Source organism: Oncorhynchus mykiss, chromosome 1, assembly GCF_057628025.1.
Source record: "Oncorhynchus mykiss isolate SJ-2025 chromosome 1, ASM5762802v1, whole genome shotgun sequence".
Classification (NCBI taxonomy): Eukaryota; Metazoa; Chordata; class Actinopteri; order Salmoniformes; family Salmonidae; genus Oncorhynchus; species Oncorhynchus mykiss.
In genome coordinates, this window is record NC_143022.1 from 49,265,943 (window position 1) to 49,290,346 (window position 24,404).

At 43.1% G+C, this 24,404-nt stretch overlaps 1 protein-coding gene across 1 annotated transcript; it reads left to right on the plus strand.

The window, feature by feature from the left end:
* The first annotated feature begins 762 nt into the window (after positions 1-762).
* Positions 763-17,829, plus strand: LOC110524097 (S-adenosylmethionine sensor upstream of mTORC1). Its single transcript, XM_021603439.3, has 5 exons — positions 763-1,079; positions 13,334-13,475; positions 13,682-13,813; positions 14,013-14,127; positions 14,502-17,829. Exons 1-5 carry the CDS (start codon positions 920-922, stop codon positions 15,132-15,134), a joined length of 1,182 nt encoding a protein of 393 aa, XP_021459114.1. The 5' UTR covers positions 763-919; the 3' UTR covers positions 15,135-17,829.
* The last annotated feature ends 6,575 nt before the right edge of the window (positions 17,830-24,404 follow it).

The following is a 24,404-nucleotide window of genomic DNA, read 5'->3' on the forward strand; positions in this document are numbered from 1 at the left end:
TAAGCCTATATTATGGGCACTGGCAGACAGATGAGTCTGGGTTGTATGCCTTTTGTGTGAGGTCATTACTATCTGTTCTGAAACTGACTGGAGCAAGATCTTATAAATCGAATGTCAAGTTCACTCTAATCGATAATGGGATCTTATGAGCCACAGGCCTATGCTAATACTATGCGCACATGGTACATCCAGAGCTGCTGAATTGAGATCCCTGTTTGAGCAAACGTTTTACTTTTTTTTTTTAAAGATGTTTTATTTATTTTTCTAAAAAGTTTTCTTACATGTCGTCCGATGTTGGACTCTGAAAGGTCTGAGGAATCTGTCTCAATATTACCTACCATAAGGTGGCAGTATGTAGCCACAAACTACGCTACTAACCCCGTGTGTTACAATGCCTGTATCTAAAGGCATGGCCTCTACAGGGGCTGCCAGAGAGGCTCCAAGGGACTTCATTTAGGAACGTTAAACCTAAAGCAGAAAGGATGGAATTTATTTGACTAATTCTTGTGCCAGGAACATCATACAGGAGAAAGGCCTCCATACAGTACCTAATGTGAACATATTTTAAAACCAGAGCAACCTGTACCCATACATCCTCATTTGCACACACATTTTAGATAGCAATAGGCTACATTATAAAGCTGCCACCTCTAAGTTTAGCTATTATTTCGATTTAAACAGCAAATAACGCATGCAACTGAACGCAGAAGGTGTTTCTGTTTTCAGCTCTGTGATTGGTCATATAGCTGTCAGCACTGCAGCATGTGTGTCCAGGGGAACCAATCAGCACGCACGTTGTTCGCTTGTGGTCCTGGTGTGCTGGCTGGCACCGGTAGTTAACCTAGAATGTGAAGAATTGTAGCTAGTCTGTAAAAATAAAAACCTTGCTCTAGTGAGGAAGGAGAAGCGGCGCAGGACTATGGACCCGGTGAACAATGCTGAGACAGGAGATACAGAAACCGAACTGGAGCCGGTCTGTGTTCTTATTCCGACAGAAACGAGGTGCAAGAAGGAGCAGGAAAAGCTGTCCGGAGTTGTCAAGAATGTCCATAGAAAACTGCGAAGAAAATACAGAGAAGGTAGTTACGCGTCGCTAGCTCTATCTAACTAACGTCAGTTAATTTAACCCGCTAGAAAAAAAATCAGGGGTCCGGTCCGTCTCAGCAAACGGGCCATTAAATTTGGCGAAAATAAGGCCCCAAGTAGAACGCTAAAGTAGCTAAGTAACATTAGCTAGCTTGCTAGCATTATTTATTATTTTCGGGTGCCTCGCACATACTGCAAGTGACGGGCAACATGTCAGGCTCGACTGTATAGAAAAACATTGTCATACAATAGTAGCTAGGTGTCTACATTTCACTTTATTTATGACCAAACTAGACTAATGTAACGTTAGATCAGGGCCGCCTGGGAATATTTCAAGCTACAGTGTGCATTTACTAACGTCAACTAGGCTTGTTTGGATATTATTGTATAATTTGGCAACAAAATTCATAATAGCCTCCTCTTACCTACAGTCATAGTCATTTGGGAAGGTTGTTCGATCGTAACATACTGGCTCATGGGCACTGTCACTCCCAGGCTCACCTGGGATTGTATGGCTTGTTCTGAAACTGAAAAGAACGAGAAAAATATGAAAATAGTTTTTATTGCCACACACCGGAAACTGTGCCATCAGAAAGTATTCATACCCCTTGACTTATTCCACATTTTGTTACTTGTTTGTGTTACAGCCTGAATTTAAATGTATTAATATATTTTGTTCTCATCCATCTACACACATTACCCCATAATGACAAAATGAAAACATGTTTTTAGAAATTTTAGCACATATATGCAATACTGAAATATCTATTTGACGTAAGTATTCACACCCCTGAGTCAATACTTTGTAGAAACACCTTTGGCAGCGATTACAGCTGTGAGTTTCTCTGGGTAAGGCTCTAAGAGCTTTCCACACCTGGATTGTGCAACATTTGTACATTATTATTTTCTAAATTCTTCAAGCTCTGTCAAATTGGTTGTTGATCATTGCTAGACAACCATTTTCAGGTCTTACTATAGATTTTCAAGTAGATTTAAGTCAACTGAAACTTGGTCGATCAGGTACATTCACTGTCTTCTTCGTAAGCAACTCCAGTGTAGATTTGTCCTTGTGTTTTGTTATTGTCCTGCTGAAAGGTGAATTTATCTCCCAGTGTCTGGTGGAAGGCATATTGAAACAGGTTTTCCTCTGCCTGTGCTTAGCTCCATTCTGTTTGTTTGTTTTATTTTTTTTTATCCTGAACAACTCCTCTCCAGTATTTAACAATTAAGCATACCCACAACAAGATGCAGCTTGCTTGAAAATATGGGTAGTGGTATTTATTTTGTTGAATTCAGGACAAAAAGTGGATTGTTTTGCCACTTTTTTTTACAGTATTACTTTAGTTCTTTGTTGCAAACAGGATGCATGAACAGGCTTCCTTCTTTTCACTCTGTCAGTTTGGTTAGTATTGTGGAGTAACTACAATGTTGTTGATCCATCCTCAGTTTTCTCCTATCACAGCCATTCAACTTTGTAACTTTAACTGTGTTAACGTCACAATTGGCCTCATGGTATGACTACCTAATCTCTGTACCCAACACATACAGATAATTGTAAGGTCCCTCAGTCGAGCAATGAGTTCCAAACAGATTCAACCACAAAGACTAGGAAGGTTTTCCAATGTCTCGCAAAGAAGGTGTATCAGTACATCTAGTCACAACAAGGATACAGGCATTCTTCTTAACTTCGATGCAGGAGATATCTTCACCATGCTCCATGATATTCAATATCTATGTAATTTTTAACCCATCTACCAATAGGTGACCTTTGTGAGTCATTGAAAACCTCCCTGGTCTTTGTGCTTGAATCTAAGGGTAGGCAACACACCTGCCACACTGACCCTTAACACTGGGCCCCCTAAAGAGTGTGTGCATAGTCCCCTCCTGTACTCCCTGTTGACCCACGACTGCGTGGCCACGCACAACTCCAAAACAATCACTAAATTTGCTGACGACATGACGGTGGTAGGCCTGATCACCGACTGCTGCAATGAGTCAGCCTACAGGGAGGAGGTCAGAGATTTGGCAGTGTGGTGCCTGTACAACAACCTCTCCCTCAACGTCAGAAAGATCAAGGAGCTGATCGTGGACTATAGGGAGAAAGAGGGAAGCGCATGCCCCCATCCACATCACCGGAGCTATTGTGGAGCGGGTCGAGAGCTTCAAGTTCCTTGGCATCCACATCCCTAAGAACTTAACATGGTCCACACACACCCAGTCGTGAAGAGGGCACGGCAGCACTTCTTCCCCCTCAGGAGGCCGAAAGGATTTGGCATGGGCTCTCGGATCCTCAAAAAGTTGTACAGCTGCACCATTGAGAGCATCTTGACTGGCTGCATCACCACTTGGTATGGCAAATGCACCGTCCTTGACCACAACGCGCTACAGAAGGTGGTGCAGACAGCCCAGTACGTCACTGGGGCTGAGCTCCCTGCCATTCAGGACCTCTGTGACAGGCGGTATCAGAGGAAGACCCGAAAAATTGCCAAAGACTCCAGCCATACAAGTCATAGACTGTTCACTCTGCTACTAGACTATATACGCCTCTCCTTCCAGTTCTCTGCTGCCACTGACTGGAACGAACTACAAAAATCTCTGAAACTGGAAACACATCTCCCTCACTAGCTTTAAGCATCAGCTGTCAGAGCAGCTCAGATTACTGCACCTGTACATAGCCCATCTATAATTTAGCCCAAACAAACTACCTCGTTTCCTACAATGTATTTATTTATTTATTTTGCTCCTTTGCACCCCATTATTTCTATCTCTACTCTGTGTAACTCTGTGTTGTTGTATGTGTCGAACTGCTTTGCTTTATCTTGGCCAGGTCGCAATTGTAAATGAGAACTTGTTCTCAACTTGCCTACCTGGTTAAATAAAGGTGAAATAAATAAAACACTGGGTATACAAAACATTAAGGACACCTGCTCTTTCCATGACCAGGGTGGGAGATTTTTCCTTTTTGGTCGACAAGCCACTGTGGGAGGTAAATTGGAAAACAAAAATCTACCCCCCGCTCAGATATTATTTTTTTTTTACCAGTGAAAATATTTGGTGTAATTACATCATGCTCGCGCTGGATGGGCATGCTTTCTGTTTTTCTAAAGCAAGACATTTATTACCAGTAAGAAGTAATGTAGCTGGGGATTTTAACAAGGCTAATCTGAAAACAAGACTCCCTAAATTGTATCAGCATATCGATTGCGCAACCAGGGCTGGCAAAACCTTGGATCACTGCTATTCTAACTTCCGCGACGCATATAAGGCCCTGCCCCGCCCTCCTTTCGGAAAAGCTGACCACGACTCCATTTTGTTGATCCCTGCCTACAGACAGAAACTAAAACAAGAAGCTCCCACGCTGAGGTCTGTCCAACGCTGGTCCGACCTATCTGATTCCACACTCCAAGACTGCTTCCATCACGTGGACTGGGATATGTTTCGTATTGCGTCAGACAACAACATTGACGAATACGCTGATTCGGTGTGTGAGTTCATTAGAATGTGTGTTGAAGATGTCGTTCCCATAGCAACGATTAAAACATTCCCAAACCAGAAACCGTGGATTGATGGCAGCATTCGCGTGAAACTGAAAGCGCGAACCACTGCTTTTAATCAGGGCAAGGTGACCGGAAACATGACCGAATACAAACAGTGCAGCTATTCCCTCCGCAAGGCAATCAAACAAGCTAAGCGTCGGTATAGAGACAAAGTAGAATCTCAATTCAACGGCTCAGACACGAGGTATGTGGCAGGGTCTACAGTCAATCACGGATTACAAAAAGAAAACCAGCCCCGTCACGGACCAGGATGTCTTGCTCCCAGGCAGACTAAATAACTTTTTTGCCCGCTTTGAGGACAATACAGTGTCACTGACACGGCCTGCAACCAAAACATGCGGCCTCTCCTTCACTGCAGCCGAGGTGAGTAAAACATTTAAACGTGTTAACCCTCGCAAGGCTGCAGGCCCAGACGGCATCCCCAGCCGCGCCCTCAGAGCATGCGCAGACCAGCTGGCTGGTGTGTTTACGGACATATTCAATCAATCCCTATCCCAGTCTGCTGTTCCCACATGCTTCAAGAGGGCCACCATTGTTCCTGTTCCCAAGGAAGCTAAGGTAACTGAGCTAAACGACTACCGCCCCGTAACACTCACTTCCGTCATCATGAAGTGCTTTGAGAGACTAGTCATGGACCATATCACCTCCACCCTACCTGACACCCTAGACCCACTCCAATTTGCTTACCGCCTAAATAGGTCCACAGACGATGCAATCTCAACCACACTGCACACTGCCCTAACCCATCTGGACAAGAGGAATACCTATGTGAGAATGCTGTTCATCGACTACAGCTCGGCATTTAACACCATAGTACCCTCCAAGCTCGTCATCAAGCTCGAGACCCTGGGTCTCGACCCCGCCCTGTGCAACTGGGTACTGGACTTCCTGACGGGCCGCCCCCAGGTGGTGAGGGTAGGCAACAACATCTCCACCCCGCTGATCCTCAACACTGGGGCCCCACAAGGGTGCGTTCTGAGCCCTCTCCTGTACTCCCTGTTCACCCACGACTGCGTGGCCATGCACGCCTCCAACTCAATCATCAAGTTTGCGGACGACACTACAGTGGTAGGCTTGATTACCAACAACCACGAGACGGCCTACAGGGAGGAGGTGAGGGCCCTCTGAGTGTGGTGTCAGGAAAATAACCTCACACTCAACGTCAACAAAACTAAGGAGATGATTGTGGACTTCAGGAAACAGCAGAGGGAACACCCCCCCTATCCACATCGATGGAACAGTAGTGGAGAGGGTAGCAAGCTTTAAGTTCCTCGGCGTACACATCACAGACAACCTGAATTGGTCCACCCACACAGACAGCATCGTGAAGAAGGCGCAGCAGCGCCTCTTCAACCTCAGGAGGCTGAAGAAATTCGGCTTGTCACCAAAAGCACTCACAAACTTCTACTGATGCACAATCGAGAGCATCCTGGCGGGCTGTATCACCGCCTGGTACGGCAACTGCTCCGCCCACAACCGTAAGGCTCTCCAGAGGGTAGTGAGGTCTGCACAACGCATCACCGGGGGCAAATTACCTGCCCTCCAGGACACCTACACCACCCGATGTTACAGGAAGGCCATAAAGATCATCAAGGACAACAACCACCCGAGCCACTGCCTGTTCACCCCGCTGTCATCCAGAAGGCGAGGTCAGTACAGGTGCATCAAAGCTGGGACCGAGAGACAGAGGCTGTTTTTCAATCTCAAGGCCAACACACTGACTCAACTCCAGCTACTTTAATAATGGGAATTGATGGGAAAGGATGTAAAATATATCACTTGCCACTTTAAACAATGCTACCTTATATAATGTTACTTACCCTACATTATTCATCTCATATGTATACGTATATACTGTACTCTATCATCTACTGCATCTTTATGTAATACATGTATCACTAGCCACTAACTATGCCACTTTGTTTACATACTCATCTCATATGTATATACTGTACTCGATACCATCTACTGTATCTTGCCTATGCCGCTCTGTACCATCACTCATTCATATATCTTTATGTACATATTCTTTATCCCCTTACACTTGTGTGTGTATAAGACAGTAGTTTTGGAATTGTTAGATTACTTGTTGGTTATTACTGCTTTGTCGGAACTAGAAGCACAAGCATTTTGCTACACTCGCATTAACATCTGCTAACCATGTGTATGTGACAAAAAAATTGATTTGATTTAATGGGGTGTATTGCTTAATTTCATGTCTGTAACCTGCATCTTTAACCAATTTATGTTCAAATAGAATAATAAGAACAGTGTTACTACTGAACATCAAGAATCAACAAAGTGGCTACCCTGCCACAAAAGGCTGAGTGATATTGCTTATTTATAATTATGAACTCAGCATTAAAAGAAACATCCCTTTTTCAGGACCCTGTCTTTCAAAGATAATTCATAAAAGTCCAAATAACTTCACAGATCTTCATTGTAAAAGGGTTTAAACACTTGTTTCCCATGCTTGTTCAATGAACCATAAACAATTAATCAACATGCACCTGTGGACGCCTAAGACGGGACGGACAGCTGATCGTCCTCGCAGTGGCAGACCACGTGTAACAACACCTGCACAGGATCGGTACATTCAAATATCACACCTGCGGGACAGGTACAGGATGGCAACAACAACTGCCCGAGTTACACCAGGAACGCACAATCCCTCCATCAGTGCTTAGACTGTCCGCAATAGGCTGAGAGAGGCTGGACTGAGGGCTTGTAGGCCTGTTGTAAGGCAGGTCCTCATCTGACATCACTGGCAACATCGCCTATGGGCACAAACCCACCGTCACTGGACCAGACCCACCGTCACTGAACTGACGAGTTACGGTTTTGTCTCACCGGGGGTGATTGTCGGATTCACGTTTGTCGTCGAAGGGATGAGCGTTACACCGAGGCCTGTACTCTGGAGCGGGATCGATTTGGAGGTGGAGGGTCCTTCATGGTCTGGGGCGGTGTGTCACGGCATCATCGGACTGCCTGCCATGACAACAAGCGCAATCTCAACGGTGTGCGTTACAGGGAAAACATCCTCTTCCCTCGTGTTACCCTTCCTGCAGGCTCATCCTGACATGACCTTCCAGCATGACAATGCCACCAGCCATACTGCTTGTTCTGTGTGTGATTTCCGGCAAGACAGGAATGTCAGTGTTCTGCCATGGCCAGCAAAGAGCCCGGATCTCAATCCCATTGAGCACATCTGGGACCTGTTGGATCGGAGAGTGAGGGCTAGGGCCATTTTCCCCCCCCCAGAAATGTCCAGGAACTTGCAGGTGCCTTGTTGGAAGGGGTAACATCTCACAGCAAGAACTGGCAAATCTGGTGCAGTCAACGAGGAGGAGATGCCCTGCAGTACTTAATGCAGCTAGGGGCCACACCAGATACTGACTGTTACTTATGATTTTGACCCCCCCCCCCCCCCTTGTTCAGGGACACATTATTCAATTTCTGTTTGTCACATGTCTGTGGGACTTGTTCAGTTCATGTCTCAGTTATTGAATCTTGTTATGTTCATACAAATATTTACACACGTTAAGTTTGCTGAAAATAAACACAGCTGACAGTGAGAGGACATTTATTTTTTTGCTGAGTTTAGTTCAGTGCTCTACGCTGCCATTTTTTACAAGGAGTACATAATGTGCTCCTAAATAGAAATGTAGAAGCACACATTAATCTAGGAGAACAATTAAAGTATTTGAGTGTTTTAATGATAAGAAATGACAAAGTTCATGCATTTTTTTTTTTTTAGGAGTGAACCATGATTCAATTGCAATCATTAGGTGAGACAAATGTTCAGCTGCCGTTTTAAGGGACTTGCCGTTACCATGGTAACTTGGGCACTCGCTTGTCTGTGATGAAAAAAATCTCACACTGCAATGTCTTCCGAGCAGCAGACCGTTGCAGCAAACTTAAAGATGCACTATGCAGAAATCACTCTAATTTCCTGGTTGCAAAAATTCTAATAGCCTAATTTCAGTTTGTGACAAAACAAGCAATTATAGTATAGAACATCATTGTACCATCTACACTGTCATGAAATATCTTTTGCATAATCAAACATTTTGTCTATTCAGCTTTTTGAAGCTGTTATACAAAACTGAAGGTAAAAGAAGCACAAACGGAACTTAATGGGAAGCATAGAAATAGCGCATAGAACAAATCTACTGCTTCTTAGACTTACTTTCCATGAGTGACAGACCTCTAACACACATTTCTGTGAATTTGGAACGATCGGCCAAAAAGTTTAATATTGTAGCTTTAAACTAACATTGAAAAACAACCTGGCATGTGAACAAAATAATATAACTAGCCAAGAAACACAAGGACAAAGTCACACTTTAGTAGCCTTTCTTGACAATTTGACCAATGTGACCTTGAAATTAAAAAAAAAAAAACAACTTTCTAATGCTCTGTGTGGCGGGTGCAACTCAATATTAGGAATGTATTCTTAATGTTTTGTGCGCTCCGGTATTTCATGTAGTCCTTGTTATGTTCTCGCAAAAAGGAAGATGGAAGATATATTTTGACAGCCGCAAATGACTGCGAGTGAATATCCGCCATAAACATCACTCTACCCATGAAGGGATACATACATTTAACTTATGATCGACCCTGACGCAGCCAGGGCAAGACCGAAATAAAGCACATGCAGTTCTGACAATTTTCAGCCAGTAAACACTTGTTTTCTCTCCACACACACACATATATTTATAGGCCATACATACATGCATGCATATATATATAGTACCAGTCCAAAACACCTACTCATTCAAGGGTTTTTCTTTTCTACATTGTAGAATAATATTGACGACATCAAAACTATGAAATAACACATGCAATCATGTAGTAACCAAAAAAGGGTTAAACAAATCAAAATAAATTTTAGATTCTTCAAAGTAGCCACCCTTTGCTTTTGACAGCTTTGCACACTCTTCGCATTCTCTCAACCAGCTTCACCTGGAATGTTTTTCCAAAGTCTTGAAGGAGTTCCCACATGCTGAGCACTTGTTGTTCCCCCAGTCTAATGTCCATTCCTCATGTTTCTTGGCCCAGGCAAGTCTCTTCTTATTGGTGTCCTTTTAGTGGTGGTTTCTTTGCTGCAATTTGACCATGAAGGCCTGATTCACTTGGTGTCCTCTGAACAGTTGTTGATGTATCTGTTACTTGAACTTATTTGGGCTCTAATTTCTGAGGCCCGTAACTCAACTGAACTTATCCTCTGCAGCAGAAGTATCTCTGGGTCTTCCTTTCCTGTGGCGGTCCGCATGAGAGCCAGTTTCATCATAGCGCTTGATGGTTTTTGTAACTGCACTTGAAGAAACGTTCAAAGTTCTTGAACTATTCCGGATTGACTGACCTTCATGTCTTAAAGTAATGGACTGTCGTTTCTCTTTGCTTATTTTAGCTGCTCTTGCCATAATATGGACTTAATAAGGCTATCTTCTGTATACTACCCCAACCATGTCACAACCCAACTGATTGGCACAAACGCATTAAGAAGGAAAGAAATTCTACAAATGAACTGAAATGCATTCCAGGTGGCTACCTCATGAAGCTGGTTGAGAGAGCGTCAAGAGTGTGCAAAGATGTCATCAAGGCACAGGGTGGCTACTTTGAAGAATTTCAAATCTAAAATATTTTGATTTGTTTCACACATTTTTGGTTACTTCATGATTCCATATGTGTTATTTCATAGTTTTGACATCTTCACTTTCCTACAATGTAGAAAATAGTAAAAAATAAATAATGAGTAAGTATGTCCGAACTTCTGACATGCATACCTCTTCCATTCCATCCCGATAGCAGATCTTTAAATATATACATATATTTTCTTGGATTTCCCTTTTCTGTAAAAAAAAAAATTCTACACCAGGGTAGTTGTTCTATTACTTCGGCTGTTTTACACATAGGCCTATATAATTGGGGAGGAAAGATAAGTGTAGCTTATAGGCCTAAAGATTGTGTAAAAACATGATATGCATTTCTGGTTCAATTCAGTTTATTGGCCTTTGCAGGAATTAGTCTTGCATTCAGATATAGGGTTATTGAGACAACCAATTGAGGAATCTGCCAGTAATCCTATTCTGAACATATTGTTTATTATGAGGCAAGTCTCTCGTGTCAACTTCAGCTATTTTGGATCGTAACATTGGCTAATCTTACTGGAAGAATGTCCAGGGCCACATTTTCAGTTTTAGTCTAACCGTAATGGAGCTCTGCGTTCTGTGTGTAGCTCGGCTGCAAATAGTGGAATGTGGTTGTCAACCTGGACAGAATATAGGTCTAATAGCCACTCGCGATGTTTTCATTTGGTTTATTTAGCATCGGTTTGGCTAGATACCGGCCTGGTGAAAAATAGCGACATCTATGAATAGCCTAGGTCTATTTCCCACTGTGTTGCACTCATCACACAAGTTTAAAAACAGCATACAACCGGTATTTTCCACTCTACCAGCAGAAGGACTGACTGGCCTAGCAACTGGTCTTGAAAGACAAGACACTGGGCAGTTGTCCTGTCAGCTGACGCCATGATTAGTTAATAAGTAAAGCATGATCTGGTCTGCTTGGCATGGGTACCACAGTAGTCATGCTTTGTACTAGGGCACTGCTGTTTATTCCAACCGGTCGTCTTGTGGTTTTTATTTCTGCCAATCTGTTATCGCTTTCTTTCCTCTTGTAGTCATGGGATTTCTTCCTTTATCAGGATGTTTGCTCACACAAGCTAAACACATTCTGCTGTACGCCTGTGAAGACCTGGTGAAGGGAATTGGTGAAGATATATATATTAGGAACAGATGTGAAGACTTCTGTTGAAAGTCTGGTTTTCAGCTATACCTCTATAATGCCGGAAGGATGACATGAGTAACTGTTTTTAGAAAATGTTGAAGCAATGTTGTGTTAGCCTGTGTGGGGCTGAATGATAGTGATTCCTCTTGAATTAATGTAAAAAACACAACTTTACAAGTAGGTATCTTAATGTTGGCTTATTGTCTACACAATGTACAATACCAGTCAAAAGTTTGGACACCTACTCATTCCGGGGTTTTTCTTTAATATTGAAGACATTAAAACTATGAAATAACACACATGTAGTAGCTAAACATGTGTTTAACAAATCAAAATCTATTTTATATTTAAGATTATTCAAAGTAGCCACCCTTTGTGTTGATGACAGCTTTGCACACTTGGCATTCTCTCAACCAGCTTCATGAGGTAGTCACCTGGAATGCGTTTGAATTAACAGGTGTGCCTTGTTAAAAGTTAATTTGAGAATTTCTTTCCTTCTTAATGCGTTTGAGCCAATCAGTTGTGTTGTGAGAGTTACAGTTGATATACAGAAGATAGCCCTATTTGGTAAAAGACCAAGTCCATATTATGGCAAGAACAGCACAAATAAGCAAAGAGAAATGACAATCCATCATTAAGGTCAGTCAATCCAGAAAATAACTTTGAAACTTTTTTCAAGTGCAATCGCAAAAACCATCAAGCGCTATGATGAAACTGCCTCTCACGAGGACCGCCACAGGAAAGGAAGACCCAGAGTTACCTCTGCTGCAGAGGATAAGTTCATTAGAGTTACCAGCCTCCAATTACAGCCCAAATAAATCCTTCAGAGTTCAACTAACAAACACATCAACTGTTCAGAGGAAACTGCGTTAATCAGGCCTTCATGGTCGAATGTTTGCAAAGAAACCACTACTAAAGGACACCAATGAGAAGATGAGACTTGCTTGAGCCAAGAAACATGAGCAATGGACATTAGACTGGTGTAAATATGTCCTTTCATCTGATGAGTCCAAATGTGAGATTTTTTTGTTCCAACTGCCATGTCTTTGTGAGACGCAGAGTAGGTGAACGGATGATCTTAACGTGTGGTTCCCACCGTGAAGCATGGAGGAGGAGGTGTGTTGGGGTGCTTTGCTGGTAACACTGTCTGTGATTTATTTAGAATTCAAGGCACACTTAACCAGCCACAGCATTCTGCAGCGATACGCCATCCCATCTGATTTGCGCTTAGTGGGACTCTTTTTTAAAAAAAATAAAATTAATTTCAACGGGACAATGACCCAACACACCTCCCAGGTTCTGTAAGGGCTATTTGACCAAGGAGAGTGATGGAGTGCTGCATCAGATGACCTGGCCTCCACAATCACCTGACCTCAAACCAAGTTGGGATGAGTTGGACCACAGAGTGAAGGAAAAGCAGCCAACAAGTGCTCAGCATACTCCTTCTGTTGGCAAAGCGTGGTTACTTTGAAGAATCAAACGTACATATTTTGATTTGTTTAACCCTTTTTTGGTTACTACATGATTCCATATGTGTTATTTCATAGTTTTGATGTCTTCACTATTATTCTACAATGTAAAAAATAGTAAAGATAACCTTGAATGACTAGGTGTGTCCAAACTTTTGACTGGTACTGTATGTACAGTGCTTGCATGCCATTTTTAGAAACAAAACTGACAGGACTTTCAATTTAAATTCTTACCATTTACTAATGATAAATTTGAATTTGATGAAATGAAATGGGGAAACAAATCTCTGCCTGGCCCACTTTCATTTGTGCTTATTTGTTTTGCTATGTCATACTGTATATTGTGAGGTAGGCGTGTTTGGTTTATTTTCTCTGTTTGTACCTTCTTCCTGCCTTTTTAAAAAATGTATCATGTTCTTTCCACAGTGGGGGATTTTGAGAAGATCTGGCGAGAGCACTGTGAGGATGAGCAGACTCTGAGTGAATATGCCCTGGCCATGAAGAACCTGGCCGACAACCACTGGGCCAAGACCTGCGAGGGAGAGGGCCGCATCGAGTGGTGTCGCAGGTAAAACAAATAACCCTCTGGCTGTGCTGTACTAGCTCAGAACTCCAATGCACTATGTTAGGTGCGATGACTCATCAAGCCTTTTCGATGTCAACGCTGTGGGGTGAATCATAACTTCTGCTCGTTTGAATTTCAGAACATCCGTGTCGTTTTAGCTGTGAGCCATCAATACCATGATGTATGATGTTTTGGGATTGTTTTTCCAGTGTTTGTCAGGAGTATTTCCTGGATGGTGGAATGAGAAGAATGTTGGAGAAGGATGAGAAGAGTGCCAGGCTTGCCATAGCCACCTCAGCTGCAACTCTGAGTACCCAGCCTTATAGCTCCTTCATCCCCAGGTACTGCACTGTTACAACCCTGATGACCCTGATGATTTTCAGGACTATTTTGCCCAACTTCAGCATGCTCTGTTGTACGTTCATAATTGACATTCAATATTCATATTGACTTCTATTAGCCACTGCTCTCATTAAGCACACTCCCTGTGTGTCAGTGTTAAGTATAACTCTTTAATGCCTCTGATTTCTCTACTTTCAGGTCCATCTCCCAGCTTGGTAAAATGCGGCTGCTGGACGTTGGCAGCTGTTTTAACCCCTTCCTGAAGTTTGACGAGTTCCTCACAGTCGGTATTGACATAGTGCCTGCGGTCGAGGTATGAACGATTTACAGTCAGTAGTCACTCCCTCGGTCCCGGCTTAAAAAAAATCCTGACTCTTACTGTCTTACTCACTCCTCTACGGCCGCGACAGAATGTCAGGGGTTTTCTCAACGGGTAGTTAGTTCATTGTGTGAATATCAGATCCCAAAACAATGCCGCCCCTTGGCAGTGAGTGTTTCGATGCTTGACTGCAATGAAACCTGACCTACTGTGAAGGAACTGGCAGAATATTAGCGTAGAGTGATTTGGGTAGCCAAATGGAATAAGAACGGTGGGTTTTAAATGTGGGTCTAAAATACTGCAACTTGATAATCTTTTGGGAGCTACTCTAAAGTATCTGTTTCTGCTCTCTCTCCCCCCCACCCCAGAGTGTATACAAGTGTGACTTCCTTAACCTCCAGCTCCAGCAGCCCCTGCAGCTGGCTAGTGACGCAGTGGAAGCCTTCCTGAGACAGCTGTGTAGCCCCATTGACGCACTGCCCGCCCAGCTCTTCAACGTGGTGGTCTTCTCCCTGCTCCTCTCCTACTTCCCCTCGCCTTACCAGCGCTGGATCTGCTGCAAGAAGGCCCATGAGCTGCTGGAACTGCACGGCCTGCTGCTCATCATCACCCCCGACTCCTCCCACCAGAACCGCCACGCCCTCATGATGCGCAGCTGGCGCGTGGCGGTGGAGTCACTGGGCTTCAGGCGCTGCAAGTACATTAAGTTCTCCCACATGCACCTCATCGCCTTCCGCAAGGTGTCCCTGACCACCACCAGCGACCTGGTCAGCCGTAACTACCCCGAGATGCTCTACATCCCTCAGGACTTCCAATCCCACGAGGAGGAGGACTACACCGACGTGCTGGTTCAGGCGCACTCCGTCTTCGAGGACGACCAGCTGGCGTGGGGCTTCACGGAGCTGCCGGACACGCCCTACGACTCGGATTCAGGAGAGAGTCAGAGCAGTTCCTTGCCCTTCCTACACGAGCTGGAGGACCCCATACTGCTGCAGAGCTGAGCTAGACTAGCTAAACCCCTACTAGCTACTCTCTCTCTCTCTCAAAGTCCTTATTCAATCCCTAAGGCTCCCCTTGGCCCTAACCTTTCAATGTTTGCAGATCTGTAAGGAGGAAAGCAATATTGTTGTAGCTTTGCCACTGCACTGCTTATACCTAACCAGAGCCTTCAGACATGCAACATGGGAGGGGCAAGTGGGAGGGATGGGGAGCAATTTGAGACCGGCTGTCTCTGTCCCCAACTGCTGCGCTGCCAAATGAACCTGCTGCATTCTTCTCACACTCTTCTTTTCCCTTAACTAAACAACGCAGTTTGCACAGATTGGAAGAAAAATACGTTTACAGAAGTGAGTTGTTTATTATTCGATATCTTACATGGTTAGTCTCTCAACACAACTGCACACACACACAATAAATGAGTTTTTTTTTAAAAATGAAGACATGGTAGCTGAATGCCCTCAGGATAGATGTAGTTAGCCTGCCCCTTGCATTTCATCCCGTCTTTGTGATCTGTCACGCTCTACTAACAGAAGACAATCAACCTTTCAAAGGCTTTGTTTTAGTAGTTAAACGGTGAATGTGCTTCAGTGCCAGCAAGCCGCTGACTTTAAATCCCTCTTAAAGAGACCGATACCACAGAGGTTTGTCAGGTTTGGTTAGTGGAAAGATTGAGATGGAAAGAGGGATACGCTTGTTTCTGTAAATCGGGCACTGCTTTCTCTAATTCTTGGCGTGCATTTAGTTTTCCAAAAAAGAAAGAGAAAAAAAAACAAATTGTTTTACTCAAACTATGTGGTTTTGTTCACTTTTGAACACTGGTTTTGTCCAACACGATGTGTGGCAACGCCATTTTATTTCAGCGTCTCTTTCACTGATTCATAACAATTAAAGTGATATTTGTAGCATTTTCAGAACCTTAAGGTGTATGTAGTTACGTTGCCTAGTTAAAGGTAAAAAAAAATATATATATATATGTACTACAAAATACAACTTTTCCTAATGTGAAACTGTTGGGGGTTTTTCATAGTATACCATGGTACGAGTTTTGCAAAATAGTCATTGCTCTATTTTCTCTGCTGGTGTGAAGAAACTGCTATGTACATATGCACAGATGTTAGCTTACCTTCAATGTTCAATACAACCTTATTTGTAAAACATTTAAAAAAAAGAATAATACTTTTGTGAGGAACAATATTTAGGCTTCATTATCTGATCAATAATATGTCTCTAGTGATGCCTTGGCTTCTTTATAGGTAACTGTTGGCTTCTCTATAGGTACTGGTAACTAGAGAAATTATACTGACCACACTATGTCCACTGAAGTGAAACATATATATCGACTAAGACACCAGCTTTAGCTATCGGTTTTACCTAATTTCCTTTAAAGTACTTCATATCTGAGGAGAGCAACGTTGGCCGTAGGAAGAATTGTTGAATTCAAAATGTAGTTTTTTTTTGTTGTCAATATTTACTTTTTCATTCATATGTTTGCAGAATAAGTATAGTATCAACAAATACTGAGTCATTCATTGCATCAGTAAGTTAATTTGACTATCCCTTTTATATGTATTTTCATCCACAACATGAAAGTACTTAGTGTGTACTCTGCTTAAAGAAATGTATTAACTCCAAACAGTTGTCAAAATGGTCTTATGAACTCCAAAAGATTCGCCTCAATGAGGTTTTGCACTAATACCACACGGTCTCATCATTAGTCATGCAATCTCTGATCTCATCAAAGTGCATTTTAGCAATAGCCAGGTGTATCCTGTACTGTATCCTTATGGGGAAGGTTTCTGTGTTGTTCTCAATGACACTAGCACACAAATACTCATTTTGTTATATATTTGTAATGATGTTTTTGTGTGTGTGGAGATATGTAGGTTGAGTGTGCATGAGTGTTTGTTGTAATGTACTTGTGTGTGGCACTGTACTTCATAAATAGTAGACTAATCTCTCAGCTGCCATGAGTCATGTGATTCCTGTCATGGGGGATATAGGTTGCTTCCCAAAATGGCACCCTATTCCCTTGGTCAAAATTAGTCCACTATGTAGGGAATAGGGTGCCATTTGGGACGTACCCTTATGAATATAACCAGTATTATGTACCTGTACCCTAATGTTCTCACATCAGTTTACCTGAAATCCTAAAGGTGCCTTACTTATCCCCGGTAATGTTTTTGCAGTCCTGGTTCTCATGCCCATATGTTAGAGAACTCCCACTTTTCACTTGGCAGTATACAATGGGTTTTCTTTGCCAAATAATTGTGTTATGTGCAACTGTACAAATGAGCTACCAGCTACCACTTAAAAGTATAATTGGCTCAACGTTTTACCCTAAGAACAATGTGTTTTTGTTTAAAGGATGTCATTTGTCATTGATAATAATTACATATTGCTTTCAACTTGCTATACATCCGTTGTAACTAGATAACTTTCTGGTCAGTTCATGTTTGATGTACTTTCATCTATTTATCTTTAACAGAAGAGACAGACATTTGTCATTACAAATCATTTGCTTGAGGGTTGTGAATTGTACCAGTAAGCAATTAGTGACACACTCATCCTTGTATCTGTCTTCCAAGAGTTTGATTCCATTACTTTCATAAACAGCTTCATTTTCAGTATTAAGGATTTTGACAATTGCAGGACAATGTGTGCATGGTTGTTATTCTATTTTATAAATGAATGTTAATGTAGCTTCCATGTCTGATTTTATTGTGTACTCCATTCTGTTTTTTTTTTTTTATAGGACTGAGGTGAACTTGAGTCGTTGTATTGGTCATATTTATTAGAGCATAAATATAGCAAAGTGTAGTAGGTTTCACTTCTATTGTAGTTTTTAATTTTCAGTTGATGAGAGTAATTTTACAGTAGTTCTAGATGTGCTACATGTCAAGTTGTTGCTACTGTAAACTATGATTTATTATTGATCACCAGGCTTCATGAGATGGGCTCTCTTCTTCACTTGCTGGTATTGGAGTTGGCCCAAGGCAAACTATCACCGACTGCACTCTTAAAAATAAAAGGTTTGGATCCTGTGGGATAATATAAGGTTTTTAAAAATTACCTTAAGGTTAATTTAAGAATATATACTCTGCCATTTTTTTTTTTTTTTTTTACCTTTGTAGACTTAAGGGGTGGTTTTGAAGAACTCTTCAAAGGAGAGGTTGTTTTGGAACCAGCAGTGCGCTCGTGAGAAAAGGTTGGTTGTCTATATAATTAAGCAATAAGTCCCGAGGGGGTGTGGTATATGGCTAATATACCACGGCTAAGGGCTGTTCTTGGCATGGTGCAATGCGGAGTGCCTGGATACAGCACTTAGCAGTGGTATACCACAAACCACCGAGGTGCTTTATTGCTATTATAAACTGGTTACCAATGTAATTAAAGCAGTAAAATCAAAGTTTATTTGTCACGTGCGCCAAATACAAGTGTAGACTTTACAGTGAAATGCTTATTTACAGGCTCAAACCAATAGTGCAAAAAAGGTAAAGAAATAAAACGGTAAAAAGACGGGCTATAAACAGACACCAGGTAGTCAGGCTGATAGCCTGCTTAGCCAAAGTGCGGGAGCACTGGTTGGTCGGCCCAATTGAAGTAGTATGTACATGAATGTATAGTTAGTGACTGCATATATGATAAACAGAGTAGCAGCAGCGTAAAATAGGGGTTGGGTTGGAGGGGGGGGCACACAATGCAAACAGTCCGGGTAGCCATTTGATTACCTGTTCAGGAGTCTTATGGCTTGGGGGTAAAAACTGTTGAGAAGCCATTTTGTCCTAGGCTTGGCACTCTGGTACCGCTTGCCATGCGGTAGTAGAGAGAACAGTCTGTGGCTGGGGTCTTTGACAATGTTTAGGGCCTTCCTCTGACACTGCCTGGTATAGAGGTCCTGGATGGCAGGCAGCTTAGCCCCAGTGATGTACTGGGCCGTACGCACTACCATCTGTACTGCCTTGCGGTCGGAGGCCGAGCAATTACCGTACCAGGCAGTGATGTAACTCGATGTTGCAGCTGTAGAACCTTTTGAGAATCCCAGGACCCATGCCAAATCTTTTTAGTTTCCTGAGGGGGAATAGGCTTTGTCGTTCCCTCTTCATGACTGTCTTGGTGTTTTTGGACCATTCTAGTTAGTTGTTGATGTGGACACCAAGGAACTTGAAGCGCTCAACCTGCTCCACTACAGCCCCGTCGATGAGAATGGGTGAGTGCTCGGTCCTCCTTTTCCTGTAGTCCACAATCATCTCCTTAGTCTTGGTTACGTTGAGGGATAGGTTGTTATTCTGGCACCACCCGGCCAGGTCTCTGACCTCCTCCCTATAGGCTGTCTCGTCGTTGTTGGTGATCAGGCCTACCACTGTTGTGTCATCTGCAAACTTAATGATGGTATTGGAGTCATGCCTGGCCTTGCAGTCGTGGGTGAACAGGGAGTACAGGAGGGGACTGAGCACGCACCCCTGGAGAGAACCAGTGTTGAGGAGCAGCGTGGCAAATGTGTTGCTACCTACCCTCACCACCTGGGGACGGCCCGTCAGGAAGTCCAGGATCCAGTTGCAGAGGGAGGTGTTTAGTCCCAGGATCCTTGCTTAGTGATGAGCTTTGAGCTGTAGTGTTGAACGCTGAGCTGTAGTAAATGAATAGCATTCTTACGTAAGTGTTCCTTTTGTCCAGTTGTGAAAGGGCAGTGTGGAGTGCAATAGAGATTGCATCATCTGTGGATCTGTTTGGGCAGTATGCAAATTGGAGTGGGTCTAGGGTTTCTGGGATAATGGTGTTAATCTCGGCAACTGGTTTGATACATTCACCTCAAAGGTAAATAAGGTACTTACATTGAGTAATCTTTCTTTGATTTATCATCCTGAGGGTCCCAGAGTTCAAATGTAGCGTAGTTCTGTTTGATAAAATCTAATTTTATATTCAAATGTAAGAACTGGGTTCTACAGTTTGACCCCAAAGCTGTCTCTGGCTCCACACTCACCCTGCCTATGCCGTCTAGATGTGTGAAGGTTAATGTATTTTCTGTAGGGAAGCTAATGATTAATTATGTATGATATTCCTGGAAGTGTGTAAACTTGCATATTTTTTTATTACTATAGCCTTTTTGTATGTTCTCTATAGTTATTCGGCACATTTGAGCAAACTCATGTAGGACACCTGGCAGACTTGATACAACATATTGTGTAGTGATGTAATTCTTCAATGGATCAGTCTGAAAAGTTGCACACACACTGCTGCCATCTTGTGGACCACATATAAATTACACCTATAATCTTGCATCACATATTTTGTACATAATGTTGCTGCTACCGTCTCTTATGACCGAAAATAACTTCTGGACATCAGAACAAGTCCGACGCGAAGGATCTACTGGTTTCTCGGGAATGTGCCCAAATCCCTGTCATTTGCGTGAAGAAAAGACGGAGCTGAAGGGGTTGGAGGTCAGGCTGACTTCTAAGAATTTGTAGGCGAGTGAGTAAACCTCCACTACCATCCGTTCTATTGGCCAATGTGAAATCATTGGAAAACAAAATTGATTATATACGATCAAGACTACCTTACCAACAGGACATTAACTGTATTATCTTATGTTTCACCAAGTCGTGACTGAACGATGATACGGATAATATAGAGCTGGCGGGATTTTCCATGCATTGGCAAAACAGAGAAGCTACATCTGGTAAGACGAGGGCCGTGGATGTGTGTCTATTTGTCAATAACAGCTGATGCACAATGTCTAATATTAAAGAAGTCTCAAAGTATTACACACCTGAGATAGAGTACCTTATGATAAGCTGTAGTCCACGCTACCTACCAAGAGAGTTCTCATCTATATTATTCGTAGCCGCACTTAACCAGCTGTATAAGCCCATAAGAAAATGCTCCTAGTGGCTGGGAACTTTAATGCAGGCAAACTAAAATCTGTTTTACCTAAGTGCAACCAGAGGAAAAAGACCTCTAGACCACCTTTACTCCACACACAGACACATACAAAGCTCTCCGGCGCCCTCTATTTGGGAAATCTGACAATTCTATCCTGATTCCTGATTACAGTACAAGCAAAAACTAAAGCAAGAAGTACCAGTGACTCGCTCAATACGGAAGTGGTCAGACGACGCGGATGCTACGGTACAGGACTGTTTTGCTAGCACAGACTGGAATATGTTCTAGGATTCATCCAATGGCATTGAGGAGTATACCACCTCAGTCACCGGCTTCATCGATAAGCGCATTGACGATGTCGTCCCCACCGTAGGTGTATGTACATATCCCAACCAGAAGCCATGCATTACAGGCAACATCTGCATCGAGCTCAAGGCTAGAGCTGCCGCTTTCAAAAAGCGGGACACTAATCCGGACACTTACAAGAAATCCCGCTACGCTGTTAAACAAACCAAACAGGCAAAGCATCAATACAGGACTAAGGTTGAATCCTACAACTCTGACGCTCATCAGATGTGGCAGGGATTGCAAACTATTATGGACTACAAAGGGAAATGCTAAATGCCTTTTATCCTCGCTTCGAGGCAAGCAACACTGAATCATGCATGAGAGCACCAGCTGCTCTGGGCGACTGTGTGACAATGCTCTCGGTAGCTGATGTGAGCAAGACCTTTTAAACATTCACAAAGCCGCGGGGCTAGACGGATTACCAGGAAGTGTACTCAAAGCATGTGCGGACCAACTGGCAAGTGTTCACTGACATATTCAACCTTTCCTGGATGTCTGTAATACCTACAGTGCCTTGCGAAAGTATTCGGCCCCCTTGAACTATGCAACCTTTTGCCACATTTCAGGCTTCAAACATAAAGATATAAAACTGTATTTTTTTGTGAAGAATCAACAACAAGTGGGACACAATCATGAAGTGGAACGACATTTATTGGATATTTCAAACTTTTTTAACAAATCAAAAACTGAAAAATTGGGCGTGCAAAATTATTCAGCCCCTTTACTTTCAGTGCAGCAAACTCTCTCCAGAAGTTCAGTGAGGATCTCTGAATGATCCAATGTTGACCTAAATGACTAATGATGATAAATACAATCCACCTGTGTGTAATCAAGTCTCCGTATAAATGCACCTGCACTGTGATAGTCTCAGAGGTTCGTTAAAAACGCAGAGAGCATCATGAAGAACAAGGAACACACCAGGCAGGTCCGAGATACTGTTGTGAAGAAGTTTAAAGCCGGATTTGGATGCAAAAAGATTTCCCAAGCTTTAAACATCCCAAGGAGCACTGTGCAAGCGATAATATTGAAATGGAAGGAGTATCAGACCACTGCAAATATACCAAGACCTGGCCGTCCCTCTAAACTTTCAGCTCATACAAGGAGAAGACTGATCAGAGATGCAGCCAAGAGGCCCATGATCACTGGATGAACTGCAGAGATCTACAGCTGAGGTGGGAGACTCTGTCCATAGGACAACAATCAGTCGTATATTGCACAAATCTGGCCTTTATGGAAGAGTGGCAAGAAGAAAGCCATTTCTTAAAATATACATAAAAAGTGTCAGTTAAAGTTTGCCACAAGCCACCTGGGAGACACACCAAACATGTGGAAGAAGGTGCTCTGGTCAGATGAAACCAAAATGGAACTTTTTGGCAACAATGCAAAACGTTATGTTTGGCGTAAAAGCAACACACCATCCCCACTGTCAAACATGGTGGTGGCAGCATCATGGTTTGGGCCTGCTTTTCTTCAGCAGGGACAGGGAAGATGGTTAAAATTTATGGGAAGATGGATGGAGCCAAATACAGGACCATTCTGGAAGAAAACCTGATGGAGTTTGCAAAAGACCTGAGACTGGGACGGAGATTTGTCTTCCAACAAGACAATGATCCAAAACATAAAGCAAAATCTACAATGGAATGGTTCAAAAATAAACATATCCAGGTGTTAGAATGGCCAAGTCAAAGTCCAGACCTGAATCCAATCGAGAATCTGTGGAAAGAACTGAAAACTGCTGTTCACAAATGCTCTCCATCCAACCTCACTGAGCTCGAGCTGTTTTGCAAGGAGGAATGGGAAAAAATGTCAGTCTCTCGATGTGCAAAACTGATAGAGACATACCCCAAGCGACTTACAGCTGTAATCGCAGCAAAAGGTGGCGCTACAAAGTATTAACTTAAGGGGGCTGAATAATTTTGCACGCCCAATTTTTCAGTTTTTGATTTGTTAAAAAAGTTTGAAATATCCAATAAATGTCGTTCCACTTCATGATTGTGTCCCACTTGTTGTTGATTCTTCACAAAAAAAATACAGTTTTATATCTTTATGTTTGAAGCCTGAAATGTGGCAAAAGGTCGCAAAGTTCAAGGGGGCCGAATACTTTCGCAAGGCACTGTACATGTTTCAATCAGACCACCATAGTCCCTGTGTCCAAGGAAGCGAAGGTAACCTGCCTAAATGATTACCGCCCGGAGCACTCACGTCAGTAGCCATGAAGTGCTATGAAAGGCTGGTCATGTCTCACATCAAGAGCACCATCCCGGATACCCTAGACCCACTCCAATTCGCATACCGCCCCAACAGATCCATAGATGACTCAATCGCACTCCACACTGCCCTTTCCCACCTGGACAAAAGGAACACCTATGTGAGAATACTGTTCATTGATTACAGCTCAGCGTTCAACACCATAGTGCCCACAAAGCTTATCACTAAGCTAAGGACCCTGGGACTAAACACCTCCCTCTGCAACTGGATCCTGGACTTCCTGCCGGGCTGCCCCCAGGTGGTAAGGGTAGGCAACAACATGCCTGCCACGCTGATCGTCAACACCGGGGCTCCTCAGGTGTGTGCTTAATCCCCCTCCTGTACTCCCTGTTCACCCACGACTGCATGGCGAAACCGGACTCCAACATCATCATTAAGTTTGCTGACGACACAACAGTGGTCGGCCTGATTACCGACAATGATGAGACAGCCTATAGGGAGGAGATCAGAGACCTGGTAGTGTGGTACCAGGACAACAACCTCTCCCTCAATGTGAGCAAGACAAAGGAGCTGATCGTGGACTACAGGAAAAGGCGGTCCAAACAGGCCCTATTAACATCTACAGGGCTGTAGTGGAGCGAGTCGAGAGTTTCAAGTTCCTTGATGTCCACATCACCAACGAACTATCATGGTCTAAACACACCAAGACAGTCTTGAAGAGGGCACGACAACACCTTTTCCTCTTCAGGAGACTGAAAAGATTTGGCATTGGTCCTCAGATCCTCAAAGTTATACAGCTGCACCATCGAGAGCATCCTGACCGGTTGCATCAC

Bases quoted from the DNA above. Each gene is read 5' to 3' on its own strand.
- LOC110524097 (XM_021603439.3), top strand. From the start codon at position 920: ATGGACCCGGTGAACAATGCTGAGACAGGAGATACAGAAACCGAACTG. The intron at 1,080-13,333 runs GTAGTTACGCGT...TTCTTTCCACAG, and splicing joins GCGAAGAAAATACAGAGAAG to TGGGGGATTTTGAGAAGATC. The intron at 13,814-14,012 runs GTACTGCACTGT...CTCTACTTTCAG, and splicing joins TATAGCTCCTTCATCCCCAG to GTCCATCTCCCAGCTTGGTA.